Source organism: Tigriopus californicus, chromosome 12 (genome assembly GCF_007210705.1).
Source record: "Tigriopus californicus strain San Diego chromosome 12, Tcal_SD_v2.1, whole genome shotgun sequence".
NCBI lineage: Eukaryota > Metazoa > Arthropoda > Copepoda > Harpacticoida > Harpacticidae > Tigriopus > Tigriopus californicus.
The window spans coordinates 5,030,856-5,050,211 of NC_081451.1; the positions used below are offsets into that span (position 1 = coordinate 5,030,856).

General features: G+C 43.7%; 3 protein-coding genes across 3 annotated transcripts; all 3 read right to left on the reverse strand.

Annotated features, from left to right (window-relative positions):
* Positions 1-8,638: 8,638 nt before the first annotated feature.
* LOC131892298 (NPC intracellular cholesterol transporter 1-like) lies at positions 8,639-11,874 on the reverse strand. The gene is made up of 3 exons (XM_059242101.1): positions 11,201-11,874; positions 10,717-11,126; positions 8,639-10,657 (listed from the first exon to the last, which is right to left on the reverse strand). Exons 1-3 carry the CDS (start codon positions 11,826-11,828, stop codon positions 8,882-8,884), a joined length of 2,814 nt encoding a protein of 937 aa, XP_059098084.1. The 5' UTR covers positions 11,829-11,874; the 3' UTR covers positions 8,639-8,881.
* A 2-nt stretch (positions 11,875-11,876) lies between these two features.
* On the reverse strand, positions 11,877-15,345 carry LOC131892206 (NPC intracellular cholesterol transporter 1-like; the record flags this gene model as incomplete). Its single annotated transcript, XM_059241991.1, has 5 exons — positions 14,810-15,345; positions 14,248-14,448; positions 12,610-12,909; positions 12,192-12,537; positions 11,877-12,090 (listed from the first exon to the last, which is right to left on the reverse strand). Coding segments are annotated over exons 1-5 (1,212 nt in total), but the record flags the coding sequence as incomplete, so codon positions are not given.
* A 488-nt stretch (positions 15,346-15,833) lies between these two features.
* On the reverse strand, positions 15,834-18,984 carry LOC131892299 (cell surface glycoprotein 1-like). Its single transcript, XM_059242102.1, has 3 exons — positions 17,101-18,984; positions 16,870-17,036; positions 15,834-16,794 (listed from the first exon to the last, which is right to left on the reverse strand). Exons 1-3 carry the CDS (start codon positions 18,519-18,521, stop codon positions 15,953-15,955), a joined length of 2,430 nt encoding a protein of 809 aa, XP_059098085.1. The 5' UTR covers positions 18,522-18,984; the 3' UTR covers positions 15,834-15,952.
* Positions 18,985-19,356: the final 372 nt, after the last annotated feature.

Consider the following 19,356-nt stretch of genomic DNA (forward strand, 5'->3'; position numbering starts at 1 on the left):
ATATCACAGATTCATGGGGGGGCCACTGTTCGTGGGCGTAGCCCCGCTCACTGGTATCACAGTTAGTACTATTCTATCGACTTAAAACCATTAAAAACAAGATTCTTGTTGGAGGGGTAAAAAACGCACGTCCGCCATTCGAGGCGTCAGCTGACCTTTCTAACTTAACCTACTCTAATCAAGCCTAACCTTACCTAACCTAACCTAACCTAACACGATATTAATAACCCTTAAAGTCTTTCTCTAAACCCTTTAGCATTTAGCCACAAATTTAAAAATGAGCACCGCCAACTAATCGGTGGAGAATAACGTTTATCTCAGCAAAGCAAGTACCGGTATCGGCCTGTTGGTAGCACACACAGTTGGTAGATACAAAGAACACTCTAGTGCCTTTTTCAATAACGCCATGTGAAATCTAGGAAATAAACACGTAGTTCAAGAGCAAATCTGTCGCAAAATATGCCTCAAATTGTAAGAACAACCAGACAGACAGTTTTGACAAATTCAGGTCATCATGAAGAAAGCAGAAGGTAAGTAAAAAGGTCAAAAGTAAACAGTCTCACGCGACAAGCCAGTATCCAATGCTATATTCTGGATGTGTCCTCTCCGGTCCAAAACCGCGATGTCCTCAGTGGTGGCTTGGGGCAATTTCCACGCTCACTTTCCCTGCTTATTCTGCCTTCCCTGAACTCTTTGAAGAGTTTGAAGACCCTGGATCGACGAAAGGCAAGATCTCTCAGAAGGCCTCCCAAACTCATTTGAAGGCCTCAGTGGCCGACTTCCCACCACATGCGTGAGTCTTGATGGCGCCGCGTTGATCATCAGCCACTGTACGTTAGAGAGAATTGGTGAGGGGTGCTCCAAGGTCGCTTACTTTGAATCAAGTTGCTGAAGTTGTTGTTTGAAAGAGACCTTTCAGCTTTATTTGTTTTGCCATTTTTGCGCCATTACAGTAATCCTCTTTGGACTTGATTTGCCTTCGTGGCTCCCTTTTACTACTGGTCCACTCATGCTGATGTGCAACGTGTATCGGATCAAACCTTCTGACCGTGGATAATGCGTTGCCGCAACCAGCCACCTTGTCCCTCTTTCACGGTACCAAGGTTCCTGGGGTTTGTGTTCGATCAAATACTGCTGATAGCACCAAAGCGCCAGTTGTTGTAACACCAGAAAGCTATAAAAAATGCCCTCTCTCTCTCTCCCTTCAACTTTGTTGTATGGACTTCGTTGTCTCGCCTAGTATTTCCACGAATTTCCCTGAGCCACATTAACGAGCGAGATCAACGTAGTGCTACCTCATCTTTCTTGCAACAATACATCGTACAAATGTAGCTTGACTTTGTCTTCTCATGATAAGTGCATTGTGCACATTCTCGGGGGCTGGAAGCCTTTTGGCCGACGATCTTACCCGATCCTTCGATGACTCAACCATCTGCACTCGTTTTTTCTACTCCGAGTAGCATGGTCTGGGTGGCAAATTTCTTCGACTTTAAAAAAGTATTTAGGCCTTGCCTCTTCAATCGCTATTGCTTGGTTAAGAAACTAGATGCCTCTAACTGTGTAAATTCACACAACACCCGCAGAGATGTGCACAAATTCATAATGCCAATTATTCGAGGGCACAAACTCCCCACACCGAACTTTTTGACGAAAGCGTGCGATAGTAGCGCTCTCGATTGATCTAATTAGGGCGTTGTCACTGCTTGAAAGTGAAGAGGCTAGTCAAATTGAGCAGTTAGATGATCTTCAAGGCACTGGTCAAGATGCATTTGAGGCCATCCAGGATTTGAGACTTTCGGGCACTCCCGGTCATTGGGCTAAAACAATTTGTCTTTGAGTCACGGCCTATCCTTCATCAGATAATGAACCGCGTGAGGGCTAAGAACGAGCTTGCCATCCAGCGAGCTTCTTTGAGAAGCAGGCGTACTTGGTAGACGGAAAACTTCCTTTTGATAAGAGCAAAGCTATGTTGAAGACGCTGAAATGTCTTGAAGACGAGTGGGAAATCACGGTTCTGAGCTTCAAAATCTACCCACCTAAAATCATATCATAACAAATAGGCAGGACAGTAGTAACGAAATTATAAGAGTCGAAACCACAAAGATACGTTCCTTTTTTTCGAAAAAGGAACTGAAATCGCATTACAATATAAAAGGTTGTAATTGTAACGAGCTAAAAAAATAACACCAAAAATTACTCGTTCCTCGTTCCGTTTTTCACGCTCCAGAGTGGCATTTGATGTTTCGTCTCTGCCATTTTTTACGATTTTCATGCATCCTAAATCAAGAAGCTCTGATAATTGCCTTTGCTATTAACATCAATTAATATTTTTTATGATTTCAAATCTTGAGATATAACAATAAAGCAGTGCAAATGTAGCCTCATTCAGGATGTTGGGATTTTGCTAATCGTGAACATACGAAAATTCACACGATTAGCGGCACTCCAATTAAAATGGCTTAGTCAAGCTCGGATGGTGGAAAATGTTTGGTCATCCTTTCTGGACGGGGAATGTCAAGATCCCGGTGCTACAAATGGACTTCTTGCAAAAACACGGAAAGGTGATTGATGCCGGACGGGGTAAGATATGGTTGAGACGAAATAAAAGTGAATGACACGTGACCGTAAAGAAGTCGAGGATGAAGATGAGTTTTTCAAACTGGAAGGAAAGATGTAGCAAAAGGCTACTAACGGAGCTCTTGCTCGTGTTGAATTGTATTCGGGCCCTTATTTGCAGTGTCTATCTGCCCCAAAAGATACTGGAAGAGACACAATGGATTGCTAATTAACTGCTCATGACTTGCCATGAAAGCGGTATCTTTTCTGGATATCATGTGACCCGGGTCACGCATCGACTAGTTATTGTTAAAATCTTGATAGAATGTGCCAAAAGCAATACAAATGCATGTTAATTCAATAGATAGAAATCGGTCCAATTGGCCCTCTATTTGGTAGAGGCTGACTCACAAAGCAACAAGCATACATCAACAACAACATACATTCTCCTTACGAATATTTGAGGGCAGCAAAATGAACGAAGGAGGAGTCAGAGAAAGAAGAGAGGCGAACTTCATAGTTCGAACTCGCCTCCATTCTCGAGGAATGACTGAAAGGTGCTCTCAAAATGCACATTAAGCCTCTATGGTCACTGGATTTGATCCTAAATCCTGGGTTGGGACAAAGCTCGTGAATGTTTTTGAAAACGTACTGTATCGCATACCTTCCATCCCTTCTCTTAGCACTATACAATCCCAACTTTTTAGTCTCTCCCAATACGAGAGCTCTCTCATATCCTCATTGTTCCTAGTAAAACATCTTTGGACTTGCTCGAGCTGTTGCAACCCTGCTGAACCAAATGGGTGAAGCATATTCAAGATGTGGCTGAACAATCGACTTGTACACAGATAGCATCGTGATGCTACCTCTGGATTTTAACATACGATATATCCAACCACACATTTGAAAAGCTTTACCAAATTTCAACTGGATATGCTCATCGAACTTCCCATTATCACGGATGACTGCACCTAGATCCTTCACGGACGAGACCTGCTGAATGCCCTAACCTTCATCATCTGCTAGTGGAGTGTCTAATGGCGTCGACCCCAAGGTCATTGAACAGAATTTCGTTCCATAACAATCTTGAGAGAATTGACAATGAGGTTGAGACAACTGCTGTCTCTTCCTCCCAATGCCATGGCACCTTATTCCTCAATGAATTCATGCACATACGTACATGGGTGAAAAAAGCCACACCCTTTTGGAGAGACCAATCCTTCTCATTGAACTTGAGAAGGCCAAACTCGTTAAGTTTGGGCATAGATTTCTAGACTCTGGAGGTCGGACGACCAACCACTCGGTTGGCTAAGCAGTACAATAAACTGGTGTGTGATCAATTCCCCGGAGATCATCCATGGTATACTGTTTAGCCAACCGAGTGGTCGGTCTTTCCGACATGCAGTGTCTAGAAATCTATGGCTTGGGACACCACTCCGGGTGAGCCTTAAACCAAAAACACATGAAACAGCCTAAAATCTGTCTAAAAACATAGAGAGGCGAAAAAAAGTGAAATTCTACATGAACATAACATGAAAAAATTCAAGACTAAACTACAAGTGATAGGAAAAAGAGACAGCTAATAAGATAAGTGTCTTACCTTAAGCAGTCCCAGGCAACACAAAACGCTCAGACCGGCCAGTCTTGGTTAGGAGCAACTAATCGTCCGACTGTTCTCAACAAAAGACGGGACTGAACTGCACCCAGATCATCACCACACTCCAATTGGCAACTTCTAGCCATGGACTTACATCCTTTTTTCAGGTTCAATGCAGCCAAACGCCGGCCAAACACGCCTTGATGATTGCTGACGTCACTCACGCCATTCCCATCCCTCTCCAACACTCCACACTCTACGCAGCCTTTCTCTGGGATGTCGTAGAAAAACTATACACGTACGAGTACACTGATGGGCTGTCGCTTTCCTATCCGTTACTTCCTTTGGAACACACTGCCCACAATTCACACCCAACGTAGACGGGAATGAAGAACGCCTTGCCAGATAGTGCGCACTAGAAACCAAGTGCTCATAGGAGCGCACGGGTGCACATCCGACCTATTGGTCTGCCTAATACTAGCAGAGGTTAAAGGTTTAATTGGTTATGAACAAGCATTGCTCGATCAGATAGGCATAGTCGCATGAATATCTGAATGGAAAGCAATTAACTAAAAAGGAAGGAAAGAATAATGAACATATAAGGAATGTCAAATCTACATTGCAAGTATCAACCATGGTACATGAACAGAGTTGTCTATCAAAGAGATCATTATTTAGTTACTTAAATGTACCCTGTAGTACGGATAATCTTGTTTTACTGATACTAGAGTTACTGTCTTAATTCAACACAATGGCCTAACTTGGCGGGCCAGCGAGATCCGTGTCGTTTCCTCTCTTAAGAGTCCTTGGAAAAGTGCAGCCTCAAATTGCATAATGACAACAAAACTTAGCAGGGCTTTGTTGTGCATCGTTTTGGTTGTCGTTGTCTGGGTGGTTAGGGTAAAACACAAGCAACTGCCGGTATCGATGGTGGCTGGACAATCAGGCACACACGTTTCAATCAGGTTTCATCCCAACGACCTTGCTCGTCCTGCTTCTATGTATCATCATTCACAACGGCGATGCCAGGGTCTTCTTCTGCTCCTTAGTTCAAGTCTCAAGACAGAGACCCTTAGGCTATTGATGCTACAAAGTGGTCTGTGTGTGTGTATGTTGGTTTCTAAAAAACTTAATGCTCTTCTTTATCATTTGAAGTGCTTTATTGCAGGTCCTGTTTACGCTACTGAGATTATGGGAAGGTATTTTTATATGATGCAGTTCTTTCAAGGGTGCCATCCATCACTCATGGCTATTTCATTTTTACCTTTAAATCTGTCAACGATGTGCATTATGGCTCGTTGATAAAACAAACTATTGAATTATTTCAATTAAACCAATTGGTTGACCTCTAACTCAATGCGAGTGCTTGGTATCACTTCAACGACCAGTTGGTACCATAAAAAAGGTATCATTAACCGTTACTAATCCAAGATCAATTTGAGGTGGCGCTTAGAACCAGCTCAAATACCATTAGATATCAGACATCAGTTTATCCTAGGCTCATAACCCATTTACTTCATTTCCTTTGGGGTGCCCATACGACTGGCTGTTAAGTGATAGACAAGCGAGACTCTGAGCTTAGGAGACTTCACTCTCCTATTCTGTCATGAAGTAACCCCGTTAAATGGCAGCCTTAATTTTGAAGCACTGCGTTCGGCTAAAAGGTAGAAGAAACCCAATCAACTCTCCCAAGGTTTCTTGATATTGAAAAGTCCCTCATTGACAATTACCAACTTCGGCATGATTCCGAACGAATTTGGCATTTAATTGCATTCAGTGTGGATGACTCATGAATGGATATGATCAATGGTTAAATGATTACTCTATGGATTTATGCAATGATTCAGACTTGAGAGTCCTCTGAGCGAGCTTGGCTGGAGAAAAGGTGGAGAGCAATATTTGCTCTCCGTCGCGTGCTCTTCGTCCGTCGCTTCTTCTCGGCAACGGAGGAGTCAGGACTGTTCTGAGGCTAGGTGTACAAGCCTTAACCCAGGAAGGAGTGTGTTTGAAGAATTCGCCTCTGGTTACCATCCAAGCCATAGATAACTCCATAATTTGTTTTTTATGATCCAAGCTTTGACTCCGAGGAAAAAGAGAATCTTCGCTGATCACGTCTCACCAATGAGACGAGCGACACGCTGCTTGAAAAACACTAGAAGGTTGAGACGAGCGGCGAAAACTTGGGAGACGGTTTTCCATAGTGCGAGCGTGTCGCTCGCTATGGGGACATTTAGGCAAGCTCTGGCAGGTTCGTTTGTTTGCTGGTACCAGTGTCAGTGATGCAAGTTTGGGGCTTCAAACACGTTTTTGAGAAGCTGGCCCGTCTTTCACATTGCTATATGAGGAAAGGTCATCTTCGTTAAAACTAGTTTGAAACGCTAATTTTGCATCACTGGCATTGGCAGGCAAGTTTGTTTGCTGGTACCAGCTCTTGCCTAAATGTCCGAATTGAGCGCTTTTGAGCGCTTCTTAGTCAAGTGCAAGATTGTTTACGGTCAGAGCAACCTGGTTAATTGAAGGGATCTACTCAATCGCCTCGATAGGAAATATATCTTTAGGACCATTGGAGAATCCTGCTTCGAAGCTTGGTGTTCAGTTTGTCTTGCAAATTTGGCTCTTTCCTCAACAAGAGTTCGTTGAAGTGCTCTCAAGCAACTCGTATGTTTCTTTTATTGCATATTCGTTAAACAAATCTGGAGCACATTAGAAGAGCACGTTATTTTCAGTTTTGTCATGACTCCACGTTATCATGATTAATTAGGGGTTATTATGTACTCACTGATGGACACTAACCAGGCTTGGGTGTACGAGACCCAACATATGACTCGTTGTTTGTGAGATTCTTATCCTGAGGTCAAAATATGCAAAGTCCAATCGTCCAATTTCGTCCAATTTGCCTTTGGTGAGCAAGAAATTTTGATGGACAGGGTTGTCCATAGGATGCAAAAATACGTACATCAGTGTACTCACTTGTAAAAGTTCGAGGAGACTTTAAATGCTTTGTCCAAAGAAAGAAAAATTATGTATATCAATGTACGCGCAAGTAAAAGTTCGAGAACACCTTAAATGCTTTGCCAATAGACCATGTCAATATTTATGTTACTATTGCTACCATATTTTGTGATATCCGAATTCCTGTGAAAAAAAAAACCGCCCTTAAATCTCAATAAAAGGTTGTCAACTACAAGAAAGCAAGAAGTGATTAGTTGGTAAAGGTTTAGCATGGCCTCTTGTTGAAATAGATATGCCGGGTTCAATTCCCTTTCACGACCTTCTCAGGAGAGGGATGGAAGAACCATAACATGATACCGGCTGGCCAGAGTAAATGCTGTTGTTGTTTGATCATAACATGTTAGGATAACGTTGGTTTAGTTGATCTCACAGGGGGGTCCCAACCAGGATAGGATGTAGTATGTGTTGGCCGTAATAGATAATAAGGAAGAAATTTTTGTCCGCCAAATAAGGCTAAGATTAGAAAATGAATGGTTGTATCAATGTGCCGTGGTCTGCAAGAAAGGGATATAGCTCAGTGATAGAGCAATCGGCAGAAGTCCGATAGGTCAAGGATCACTGAATTAGATGGAGAGCCTGCGAACGACGGCTCCGTACCTGGACGGTGTTAAAAACGGGTAACATACACGGGCCCGTCAAAAACGGGAAAAAGGCACAATGGATAATTTGTGGACGTATGCCACAAGCATAAATGCAACATATGAACACCAAATCAGAGAGTATGGGCAGGCCTCCCCTATTCGCTTGGTTCCGGAATTTTAATCTTTTCCATTCCGAAGAAGCATCACAATCATCTTGGAAGGATGTTATTAAGGTTGAAACTCAATCATTGATACCAATTTCTTGGCTGCACGTTACGTTTCTTCTTTTCCTCCTTTAGTGACACGTCCAAAATCTTCTTTGCATCACCCAATTCCATACAAGAAATTTTTACTAATGACCACCCTTTATCAGACCCAAGGAGTGGGTGGTAAGACAAAATATACTTTCCATCAGACATTTCCCAAAACCAGCCATACCGCTCCTCGAGTTCCGCATTTCCTTAAGAAAATTTGGGTTGTCAAAAATATGCATTCCTGTGGCCGGGAAAAAAAAAGTTCTGTAATGAGCCTCAGCAAAAAATTCCACCCACGGTATTTAAGGACATTACACGAGTAGAGGCATCTCGATCATGATTTATTGATTGAAGTGGAGCAGAGGCATCTAATGCTACAATTCATAAGGATTTTAAAGACATAATCAATCCAAATGATAATTTCTCAAAATTCCCCTTGACCTTTTTGGTTACATTTTCCTGCTCTGAGCGAAAAATTATAGAAGACGTGAAAATGACTGATATTTTTTTCGGCGCAGAAATCGCACTTGCATTGAATTTGTTTGTTTTGGTGGCTGTGTTGGCTGGTTTGGCTGTCTTAGCTCGTCGTGTAAGGCTTAAATTTTCTACCTACCACCTAAATGTCAAAACAAGAACGGTTAGGGTTCGTAACTAATGGTTTTTTTATTGTAAGAATAAGAAAAAGAGCTGACAAGATGGTGTGAAGAAATATGTTGATTAAGGTATTTGCTTTGGCTTCGACAAAGATGATGATTAATTACGAATTACGATGAATAACTGAGGAGGGATGTTGTACGAAAATTACTTTGGAATTGTTCTCATTTGATTGAAAACTTTTATGCACCTTATCATTGGATGAGATGTAACCATCTTCGAAATGGCTATGGTTTCCCTTGGGGTTCGGGGCCCCAAAAGGAAAGAATCACAGGCAAGAGAACCATGCCATGAAGCATGCCTAGAAGCACAATGCTCATGTACATTTGAAAGAAGTAGACGTGAAATATTTGAGATTTGGATAGGGCCAGTATCACCACGCCTATGGCATTAGTCAAGTGCACTCCGGAGAAAAGGGTCGGTCCCCATTCAATGAGGGCAGCACGACTTCGCTCAATCCCTGTGGGAGCCGCATGGATGCGAAATGCCTGGACCAGATGACTGCTGAACTCCACTCCGACCCCAACTGTCATGATCATGTTAACCAAGGAAATGGCGTTTAGGCCGATTCCAAGGACCACCATCAACCCCCCCAGATTAATGAGGGTCAGTAAGATGGTAACAATGATTGCCACGGCAGAAAACAGGTCCAGGCCGGTCATGACAAGAATCACTAAGAAAACGGCCCCAATGGCCAGGGAGAGCGACCAACACGTGTCAGTCCACATGGTGAGGTACTGCTCGTAGAAGACATAGAAAATGGAGTAAGCAAACACTGCCACCCCTTGGTCTTGGGGTGTGTTGAGCATGGAGGTAAGGTTGTCGGCCAAGCGACGACTCCACCGAAGGGCCTCGGTAAAATCATTTGAATCCCTCAGGACGGTGTGGAAGGCAAAGAAGCTGCTGGCGTCCACTTCTACGGACTCATTAGGCAAGGCCCTCAAGTTCAGGGCGTGTCGGTAGGCGGCCTTGCCCGCCTTAGGACAGTTGGCGTCGGGATTTTGGGCCAGAAACCGAGTCACCAACAAGCCAAACAAATCAGAAGAGGGTCGATCGCCCTGACTCACACAAGGTTCACAACGAGAAGCTTCTGTTGGGTCATAGTCGCCATAAGAGCCGTAGTCCCCATAGATCCCATAATCCCCATATTCATTGCCAGAGTCACTAGTACCCGTGCAAGTTTGCCCGGTGCCATCATGTTTACAGCAGTATTGGGCCCAAGAGAAAAAGTCGTCTATCCAAGATTGCGCAGGAGTTGCCAAACGGGTCAACTGAGGTCGACGGCTCCAGAGCTTGATTTGGGCTTGCAATCCGTCCGAGTTGCAACCCCGACCCCCGCACACCTTGTTCTGACTTTCTCCCAAAGCAAAGTTGAAGGGGGAATCGCTCCGGGTTCGGTTCACTACGAAATAGAGTGGAGGCCCCACTGACAGATCTGTCTTCAGAGCATTGAGGTACTTAAGGACGTGAGAGTCATCCGGCATGGCTATCTCTTGTTCAAGGCCAATTCGAATTTGAGGGATCAACCACACAGAAGCACAAGTCCAGGCTGCAAAAAGAACCACCACGAGTGTTCTAACAATTGGGGCGAACAAAAAGGGAACGTACAGGGTGCTCCAGAAGCGTTGGAACAATCCTTCACTATCACTGATTGCCAAAGGCTCGCGAGGATTGCGTTGAAGGCAACAAAAGACATCCGCCCGTTGAGCGTGTTGGCGTTTCAGGTCGAGGCACAGAGCTCCTATGAAGATGCTCATTTGAAGCAGGAAATTCCACGCCAGTGAGACCGCCGCATACAAAGAAAAAGATCGCACGGCGGGCATGTCGGATATCGAGCCCAAGCAGAAAGCAGTCACTTGAGCCACAGTGGACATTAACATGGAGGGTCCCACTCGGCTCAGAGTCAAACCCACCACTTCAATCACATCCTTCTGTGTGTCCTCTTTAATGAGTTGGGCGGTGTTCACCAGAATGAAAATGTTATCCACACCCACGGCCAAGATCTGAAAAAGCTCGGTAATCAATTTTCAAACCCTCACTAATGTGGAAGATTTTGACTCACCAGAAAGGGTAGAATTTGGAATATCACCAGGGTTGTGGGTACCCCAATAAAGCCAAGCATTCCGATTGCTGAAGAGATAGCCAAAAGGACGCCAATGGTTCCAATCAAGCTCAATGTGACCTTGATGTCCACAAACAGCGTCCGCCATGAGTAGACTTTCCCTAGGGATATCATGATATACACCAACATAGTGGAATAGGATATCAAAATCACACCCAAATCTCCCAAGCTGGATCGTTCCAGCTCATCTTGGATGGATCTCTCTGAGTTGAATGTGATGTCCACAAAATCTGATTCCTCCTCAATCTTGGCCAACATGAAGTCCACAAACTCTTTTTCCCAAGCCATTGCCTGGCTCGTGTCATTCCGATTGTTATTCAGAAGTATTGTGATGATAAGCGCCGTGGGATCTTTAAGAAAGGGTCAAGCACATTGAATCTGCAAACCCTCTTACTAGGAGTTACAAAACACTCGGTAGACTTACTCGTGAATTCTTCTGCTCCATGGCCATTTGGCTCTTTAGTGGAGTCAAATCCGCCCAGAACGTAGACCGGTTGAACTGGCACTCCACCTTTGGACATGCAACCTAGTTTCATGGCAGTCTGATCTTCCTGAAGTGTGGGATTCCTCGCGCAGAGCAAGAAGTGATCCAAGTAAGTATCATTATGCTGGGTATCCGGATTGATTCCGTGTAAATTGAACTTGAAGGGGTCATCTTGCCAGTAAGCCCAAATAGATTGGATGTTACACTCCTGAGAATCAGGAGACAAAGGCTTATGGCAAACATCGGCCAATGTGGTTCCATCTCCAGCAGTGATGCCTTGGATTGCTTTAAGTAGCGACAACGTTTTGAGCATGAACTCCGGCTGAAAGGCAGATCCCACTAGGATTTCTTCATCAAACAGGTTCTTGTATAAGAAGGATTGGTTGAATTTGGGTTTTAAGATAACTTGTTGCACACGGAAAAACGGTTGAAATGCCGTCTCAAAGAAATCTTTTTCCACTCTAGACCTGGAATTTCTGGAGGACCATAATTCGACTGGATCCGTTTCGATCTGGATAAACATTGAACCAGCCGAGGCCACAATGACCAGGGCAAACGCCACAGCCATAATCGTTGCGGGATGTGTTGCACAGATCAATCCCCATCTGAAAGATTTGGGTTTTAAGATAACTTGTTGCACACGGAAAAACGGTTGAAATGCCGTCTCAAAGAAATCTTTTTCCACTCTAGACCTGGAATTTCTGGAGGACCATAATTCGACTGGATCCGTTTCGATCTGGATAAACATTGAACCAGCCGAGGCCACAATGACCAGGGCAAACGCCACAGCCATAATCGTTGCGGGATGTGTTGCACAGATCAATCCCCATCTGAAAGATTAGAGTCCACATACTAAGAAACCTGTTTTTAGGTGTACACGGAAATTGCTCAAAAGTACATTCAAAAGAACAACTCTTGCATTCTTGCATACCTGTAGAAGAGATCAGCCATGAAGCTATTCAAGCCTGTTGATGCGGCGTTCATAACGGATTCTTTCTGGTCTGTATCGCCTGAGCTCATCATGGGATAAATCTGAGATCTTTTTCGCAGACATAGAAACGCAATGAAGAGGCTGGTGACAAACAGGAATACTCCAATGCATCCAAACATCAGACCAAGGAGGAAGAATCTCTGCCCATCCTCATTAGGCAAATTGTATGCCTCGTAAAAATCCGGACTTTGGCAAGCCCTCTCGCAATCCGTACAAGAGCAAGAAGACTTCTGATTGGGAGCAACTTGATCACAAGTCACCGTAGACCGGTTGTACAGGAAGGGTCCTGAAACAAAGTAACATATCCAAGCATTACCACCAAGACTTGGTTATAAAAGGCATTCAGCATATGTGTTACTTGTGGGATCGGCTTCCGACCAAAGGTTGAAGTGGATCTTGATAGGGGTATTCTGATTGGAGGGGTCCCCCAAGTAACTAAAAAAGCGTTGTGGAGTACACAAGGGACCCCAGGATCCACACATGAGTTCCAGGACGGACCCACTTGTGGAAGGGTTGACCACGTGCTTGCAGGAGTCATAGACTTGGGTGGCAAACTCTTTGGAAACGTTCAGCGTCAATGCCTTGACCAAGCTCACATTCTGACCATTGTAGCCGTTGAGAATGAGCTCCTCCTTCACTGACATGAAACTGGATTGGTCTGGATTGAAGGAGAGGAACTGTTCAAAATTGGTTTCCAACTTGGCTATTCTCTATGTATCTATATATGTATGGTCATTGCAGTCCGACCATTCTTGGATTAAATAAGTTCTAAAGAATTTGCATTGTTCGGAACGTTGCGGACAGAAAGAAGCTTTTTTACGTTTTATTGCTCTGAAGACGTCCTGATTGTGAAAATGACTTCTTTGAGTAAAACATTGATCTTACTCCGTGATGGGGCTGAAAAGACCATTAGGGATTTATTAATTATCCACTGAAGACTTTTTGTGACACTTTTTGATGTTATGAAGGCTCAAGGAACAGTTCCGTATTTTCTCACGAAAGCCACTTGTGGCTCAAAACAATTTAATAAGCCATTTTAAATGCATCCTTCCGAAATATATTCAAAGATCTAGAATCATGTTTTGTTATATATAGAAAATATAAATTGAGCGGGTACTTCACAAACATTCTGAAGACATTTCGGTCGGTAGGGTATTTTATGGTTTATCTTGTATAAACAGTCATTCAGATAATACTAGTTAAGTTATTCTTGAAAACATGAAATTGAAATTTAGCGTTAAAAAAAAACTTGCAGATAACTAGACCTCGAAAAGAAAAGTTGCCGCTATAATTGGGATAAAGTGTGAAAAATAAGAAAATAAATTGCAACATTCTGAAAATTAATTGTGAAAATACAAAACATGCTAGAAGGTTGTAAAAAAGCACCCAAAGTTAGCTCGACTGCAATTTCCCTTTTTGCTGGCTTTCCTGAAACTTGCGAAATAGCTCAGACAAAAGGAAGTTAAATTTAATACACTTGCCAATTAATTCAAATGTCTGGATGTTTAATTCTTTATCCGACCATGATGCAAGGTAGTCAACACAAAAGTCTCCAAATTAGGGGGAAAAGAAAAAAAAACATAAAAGTTAAAATTATCTTAAAAAACTACATCGTTAAAGATGAAACAAGTGAAAACAGTTGAAGGAGAGTCGAATAAGTGGAAAAGTTGCAAAAATTGATGATTCAGTTTTGATTTTAGTTGGGAGCTAGATAGGTAATTCTAATTGAATAGACATTTCAATCATGTGTCATTAAGCTCGTCCTGAATGAATGACTCATTGCTTCCATTTCTGTCTCGATTGATTTTTCTGAACCAAAAGAAATTGTTTCTGGGTCTTTCTCGACGTTAAAAAGTTTCAAAAAATCTTAGAAGCCAATTGAAATCACATATAATTCCAATTCCAGCAATGGGCTCTATCAGTTTTCCATCGTCACAATTTGGAGGCGCGTTCTTTAAACTCTTGATCTTTCCGTAGAAACGTAACATTAGATTACCTGGGCTGCAAGCCAAATCGCAGAATGTTTGCTTGAAGTTATACAAGCAAGATGGGCATCGCCCTAAGAGGGATGCAATCACCCCAAAACCTTTGGCAATATTCCTAAGCTGAGTGCTTGAGCAGCAGAACTCCGTCTGATTCCGGTCATAATAGGGACAGATACCTTGAAGAAGTGCAATGTCATCTTCAGTGGCTCTTTCTGGAAAACAAAAAAGACGCATTTCATGACTCACTAAATAAACTTCAAGTGGTAGAGTGAAGTGTTAACTAGAAACTTATATGTGCTTAAAGAATTCACATTATGTATTTTTGCCTCTGAGCACTGCCTGCCTCTTCACTGTCAATATCATCACTCGCTTGAATAAGTCCAACATAGTTCGCCTTTCCTTTTTTCTACTATTCCTTTTGCTTTTTTGAACGGATGGCATACATATAGATTTTAAAGTAAAAATGATCTGAAAGCAAAAAGCGTTTAATGATTGCAGCAAGATTTAAAAGAAGCGAAATCAACGGTCAGACTTTTCGTGAATATCTACTCTGCAAGTTACATGCACACTTACTGGGCGGTCCATCATAACGACAATTTAAAGTTTTGCCGGTGAAAGGATCGGTTCCGCACTCGTCGTACCAGATACACTCTCCACTTCCCAAGTCCGTCAACTGTCCCACACAGATCACCACAACCCACGTGATCTCAAGCACTTTCTTCATTGTTCTGGTTGTGGTTGAGGATAGATTTGAGATTCGCCACCATTTAAGTTGGTTCTCGAGATCGGGAGTTGATCGCGAGCCTTCCAAATACGCGAATGAAGAAACATTACTGGTTGAATGGGATGGATGGTTGAGCTGAACAACGTTCAGGATGACACGGTTGTCTGCATCCGAGCGGAGCTGCTACGTGAAGGTAAATAGTACTGTACTACACGTTCTTGGTGAGGAACCTGTCCAATTCCACTTGTAATAAGTGCGTCTCCCGTCTTTCTTTCTTCCTTTCGTCGGTCGAGGAAAGAGCGAGCGCGGGAGTTCTCAGGTAAATTGCTAAAATTTTAATGGCCCCCTGACATAATTGAAGACCGGATTTCAAGGTGATCTGAACATTTGGATATGTTGAATGGGAATGATGGCAAGCTGAGTTGCCTTATTGCTTGAATGGCATTAAGAATTAGTTGAGTTGCCTGGTTGGACAAAATCATGCTCATTTGTGTTCTTTTGCAACAAAAATTGTAAGCAAACAGAGTCAGCAAAGGAATTCTTGAGTACTAAAAAGAAAAAAAATGAAGCAAATGTGTTTAGTCAGTTATACAAACCTAAGCATAGAGCATTAGCCATACAAAATTTCTTTGCTTTTTAACAATATTGACTATGTTTACAGAATTTTAGAAATGTTTTATGGGGGGTCAATTTTCCCCATAGAAGCCTCCTAAAAGCGAGGCTAAGGGTTGAGGCTGGAAAAAAAAATATTTTCAAATTTCGCATGGAAATTCTGTTCTTAAATGAGTCACGACGAGATTTGCTGCCCTAGGATTGTCATCAATCGATCACAGCAACCAACTAACGTGCAATAGAAACCTCAGATGCCGAGGGCTGAGGAGAGAGGAGTATACCAAGTCATTTATTACAAGACCAAGAGTTATCTGGTACAAAATTGGACCACAAGATGAAATGTTTTGCTGCGCTGTGATTCTATGGATCTAGTAAAGGGCTCATTCGAGTTTGTATTTGTCGAGAGTGGCGAATTTGTATCCCGACTCCTTCGCCAAATGAAGAAATTCCTCCAGTTCCTTCTGCTCATCCCGCAAAGCATAGGGTCGATAAGCTAAGTCATGGGTGAGTAACACCATTTGCGGCTTCTTCCGGGGATCCCTGGCCAAGCGGAAAAACATCTCCTTTCCACCGTATTTGAAGCGGTTCCTATTCCAGTCAATTTCCCATTCTTGATCCCACCCGAAAATGAGTTTCTTTTCCTCTGCCAACAAGTTCGAGATCTCTATCCCCTTTTGACCCGATGACCCGGGAACCGTACACGAGTAACAGTCACGCTTCACATTACCCGCTCGCCAAGCGTTCGTGTAAGGCAGTCGGACGTAGTAGGTCATGGTATGATTGACGGGGCCGATGTACTGTTTCATGTCGGCCTTCCACAGAATATCCAACACAGGGTAAGTATTCATGATCCCAAAGTACTTGCTGTCCTCTTCCACGTTCTGGTAGGCGTTCTTCGGAGAGTTCTTGCTGTTGTGGGCCATGTGGTCGTAGGAGTGGTCGCCTATAACATGGCCGTCGGCGATGATGGCTAGTAAGCTATTGGCATTTTGAGCTGCTAGCTCGGGTTTGGGGTCGTGAAGATTACGGCTGTTGATGAAAAACGTGGCTTTAACATTGTGGTGGCGCAGGGCTTGCAAAATGGCTGGGGTTCCCTCGTTGGGCCCGTCATCAAATGTGAGGTAAATAGTGACCGGGTCACTCTCGGTCAATTGATATGTCTCCAACGATTTGGCGGTGTAACTGCAATCCACGGCTTCGGGCCAATCGCATTGCTCGGTCACTAAAATCATCGAGGTTTTATGAGAGGTTCCGAGACTTTCAGTGAGATTCAATAGCGTTTAGAATTTCTGCTCACCCGAATTCCAAAAAAGTTGTCCTGGGCAGTATTCAATCAGGGCGGTTCCATGAGCACAGCGGTAGAACTTGGCGCAATCGTCCTTGTCTCCAAAGTGGCCATCCTTGGGGCACTTGAAGTCCGAAGGGTCATCATTCTTGGAACCACCGTCGGCATAGTCAATCAACCTATTAACAAATTGAAAAAGTTTTGAAAACGGCACCTCTAGAGAAGGCGCAGGACCTAACTTACTTTTGTAGGTTGTGAAGTTGGATATTCTTGTGCTTCTGTTTCTCAGCCTCCAATTCGGGGTCAATCACCGATGGCCTCTCATTTCTCTCACTCTTGTATCTTGAGCCTTCCTTGGTTGGCGGCGGGGTGATGAAAATGTCCTTATTTGGTCGCTTGGTCTTTGTGGGCGGACCTCGGAAGTCGTTCTCTCCTGGATAATTGGAACTCGACTTTCTTGGAGGCGTATAGCGCCGTGTGATGGTTTGCTCTGGTACTTCATCCTCTGATTGCGAAGAGTAGTAGTCCTCTGTGTAGGCATGAACATTTGGTGCTTCCACAGGTTGATACTGCGTCTTTGGAGCAAATGGCCTATCCGAAAAATCTTCATTCTTTTGATCTGTCGGATATGCTTGATGGCTCTCTGGCCTGGGATAATCGTGGTAACGAGGTTGTTCTTGAGGATAGGTAGGCCGTTGTTCCTTGTGATAAGGTGGTCGTTGTTCTTGAGGATAGGTTAGCCGCTGTTTGGGCCGAATTGGGACATTTTCAGTGGGAGTGTATTCCTCAATGTCTTGATCCTCATATGTTGCATAACGGTGTGGTTTGGAGTATTGGGGGACGTCTTCATCTAAGAGAGTCAAACTGGGGCGTTTATGCGGCACCCTGAGTTGACCACTTTGTGCTTTGGCAAATAAATCATGCTCCGTTATGGTACTGCCGACCGCAGTGATTGGCACACTAGGAACAGTTGGCACAAACTGGGGAGAAGGTTGTCTGTTGATGACTCTCTGGCGTTTGCCTTCAACATGACGCTTTCTGTCTTTGAAATTTGGAAATCGATCTCTGTTGCCCTCCTTTTCAGGCTCGGGAAGCTCTTCGTACTCCTCTGGCACGGGTTCATAATCAACCGGTGTCTGTTTATACTTGTAGGTAGCACGAGGTCGTGGAGCTTGGGTAGGTACGGCGGCTGGATCTTCAAATTGATTGGGCGACGGGTAAAGTTCATGATAAGGTGCCCTATTGTAATAACCCGGGGACGAGGTTCGCTCATTCTTGGGCTCCTCATAAGACTTGCGTGTGTCTTGGGCTTGAGGCCGTGCCCAAAATTGGGAGGGCGGGAAATCATTTTTGTCCTCGGCGTGTTTGTAGAAATCGGCCTCAATCTGACTGTACAAGTTATTGGCCCTATTGGGTGAAGAATAGTACTCCTGAATGGGTGATGGTTCATCTGCGGGAGTTGGGTACATCGATCCCGCCGATCGATCCGGCCGTTGGATGGCCTCATACGGAGATCTAAAGTCATGGATTGTGGATTCTAAGTATTCTTTTGGCACAAGAACATATTCCTTTGATGGACTGTGGTAACTCTGACACAAAGTGACACTAATGGTTAAGCTATAGAGGCTTAGGTGCAATGCCCAGGATCTTCGAAACATATTCATCGTCGACGTCCACTTATGCCACAATCACATTACCCACGTCTCTCAATCGCAGAAGATTCAGGTGAACTGAGTTGAATTTTCTTCCAGATGATTTGCGAGGACGGCAGCCTGAAACAAGTTGAACCCCCCCGAATTCTGTCCACCTTCAAATGTGATGCCTTGAAGACAGACTAAACCAAGACCAATGGTGTTTGCGTACTATCAATTGTGTCGGCCACTTCTGTGACGGAGATATCGGCCGTGGAAAACGGATGGCATCATTTGGCCCGAAGTTCACATGAAATGAAATTAAGCGCCACTCACTCGCTCGATCGCTTACTCTACTAGATGGTTCGTTGGTGTCCTAGCACATGTCCCGAAGTCAAGATGCATTGGATGATTCCGAGCCAAAGAATTTCGTCGTCGTACGGAAACAAATCACACCATAGATGATGTTTAATAATAAGCAGGGGATCCCGACTGATTCTGTTTCCTGTTCGACTTTGCGAAACACCTCGGAACACTTCCCAAATCGTCCACCCCCGATGAATCAATGAAGCCTCGAGCCAATTCTCACTCTTTTGTGCGACATTTATCAGGAAGAGTCGCGCTTCATGTCATTTAACGAACCATGATGAGGACCAGGAATTACCAAGGAGCTTTTTGACTGCCCTTCGACGATCGTTGTTTGGTTGTTCAACAATTGTTCGTGTTGCCAGAGGCTTGGATTTCTCTTGAATGGCGAGAATTTTAGCCTTTCGGCCATTTTAACGCTGTGCACGAGGGATGTTTGTCGCTGAACAATTATCGAGGATCGGAAAATCATTATATCTCATTTGCCAAATGCCTTGACATG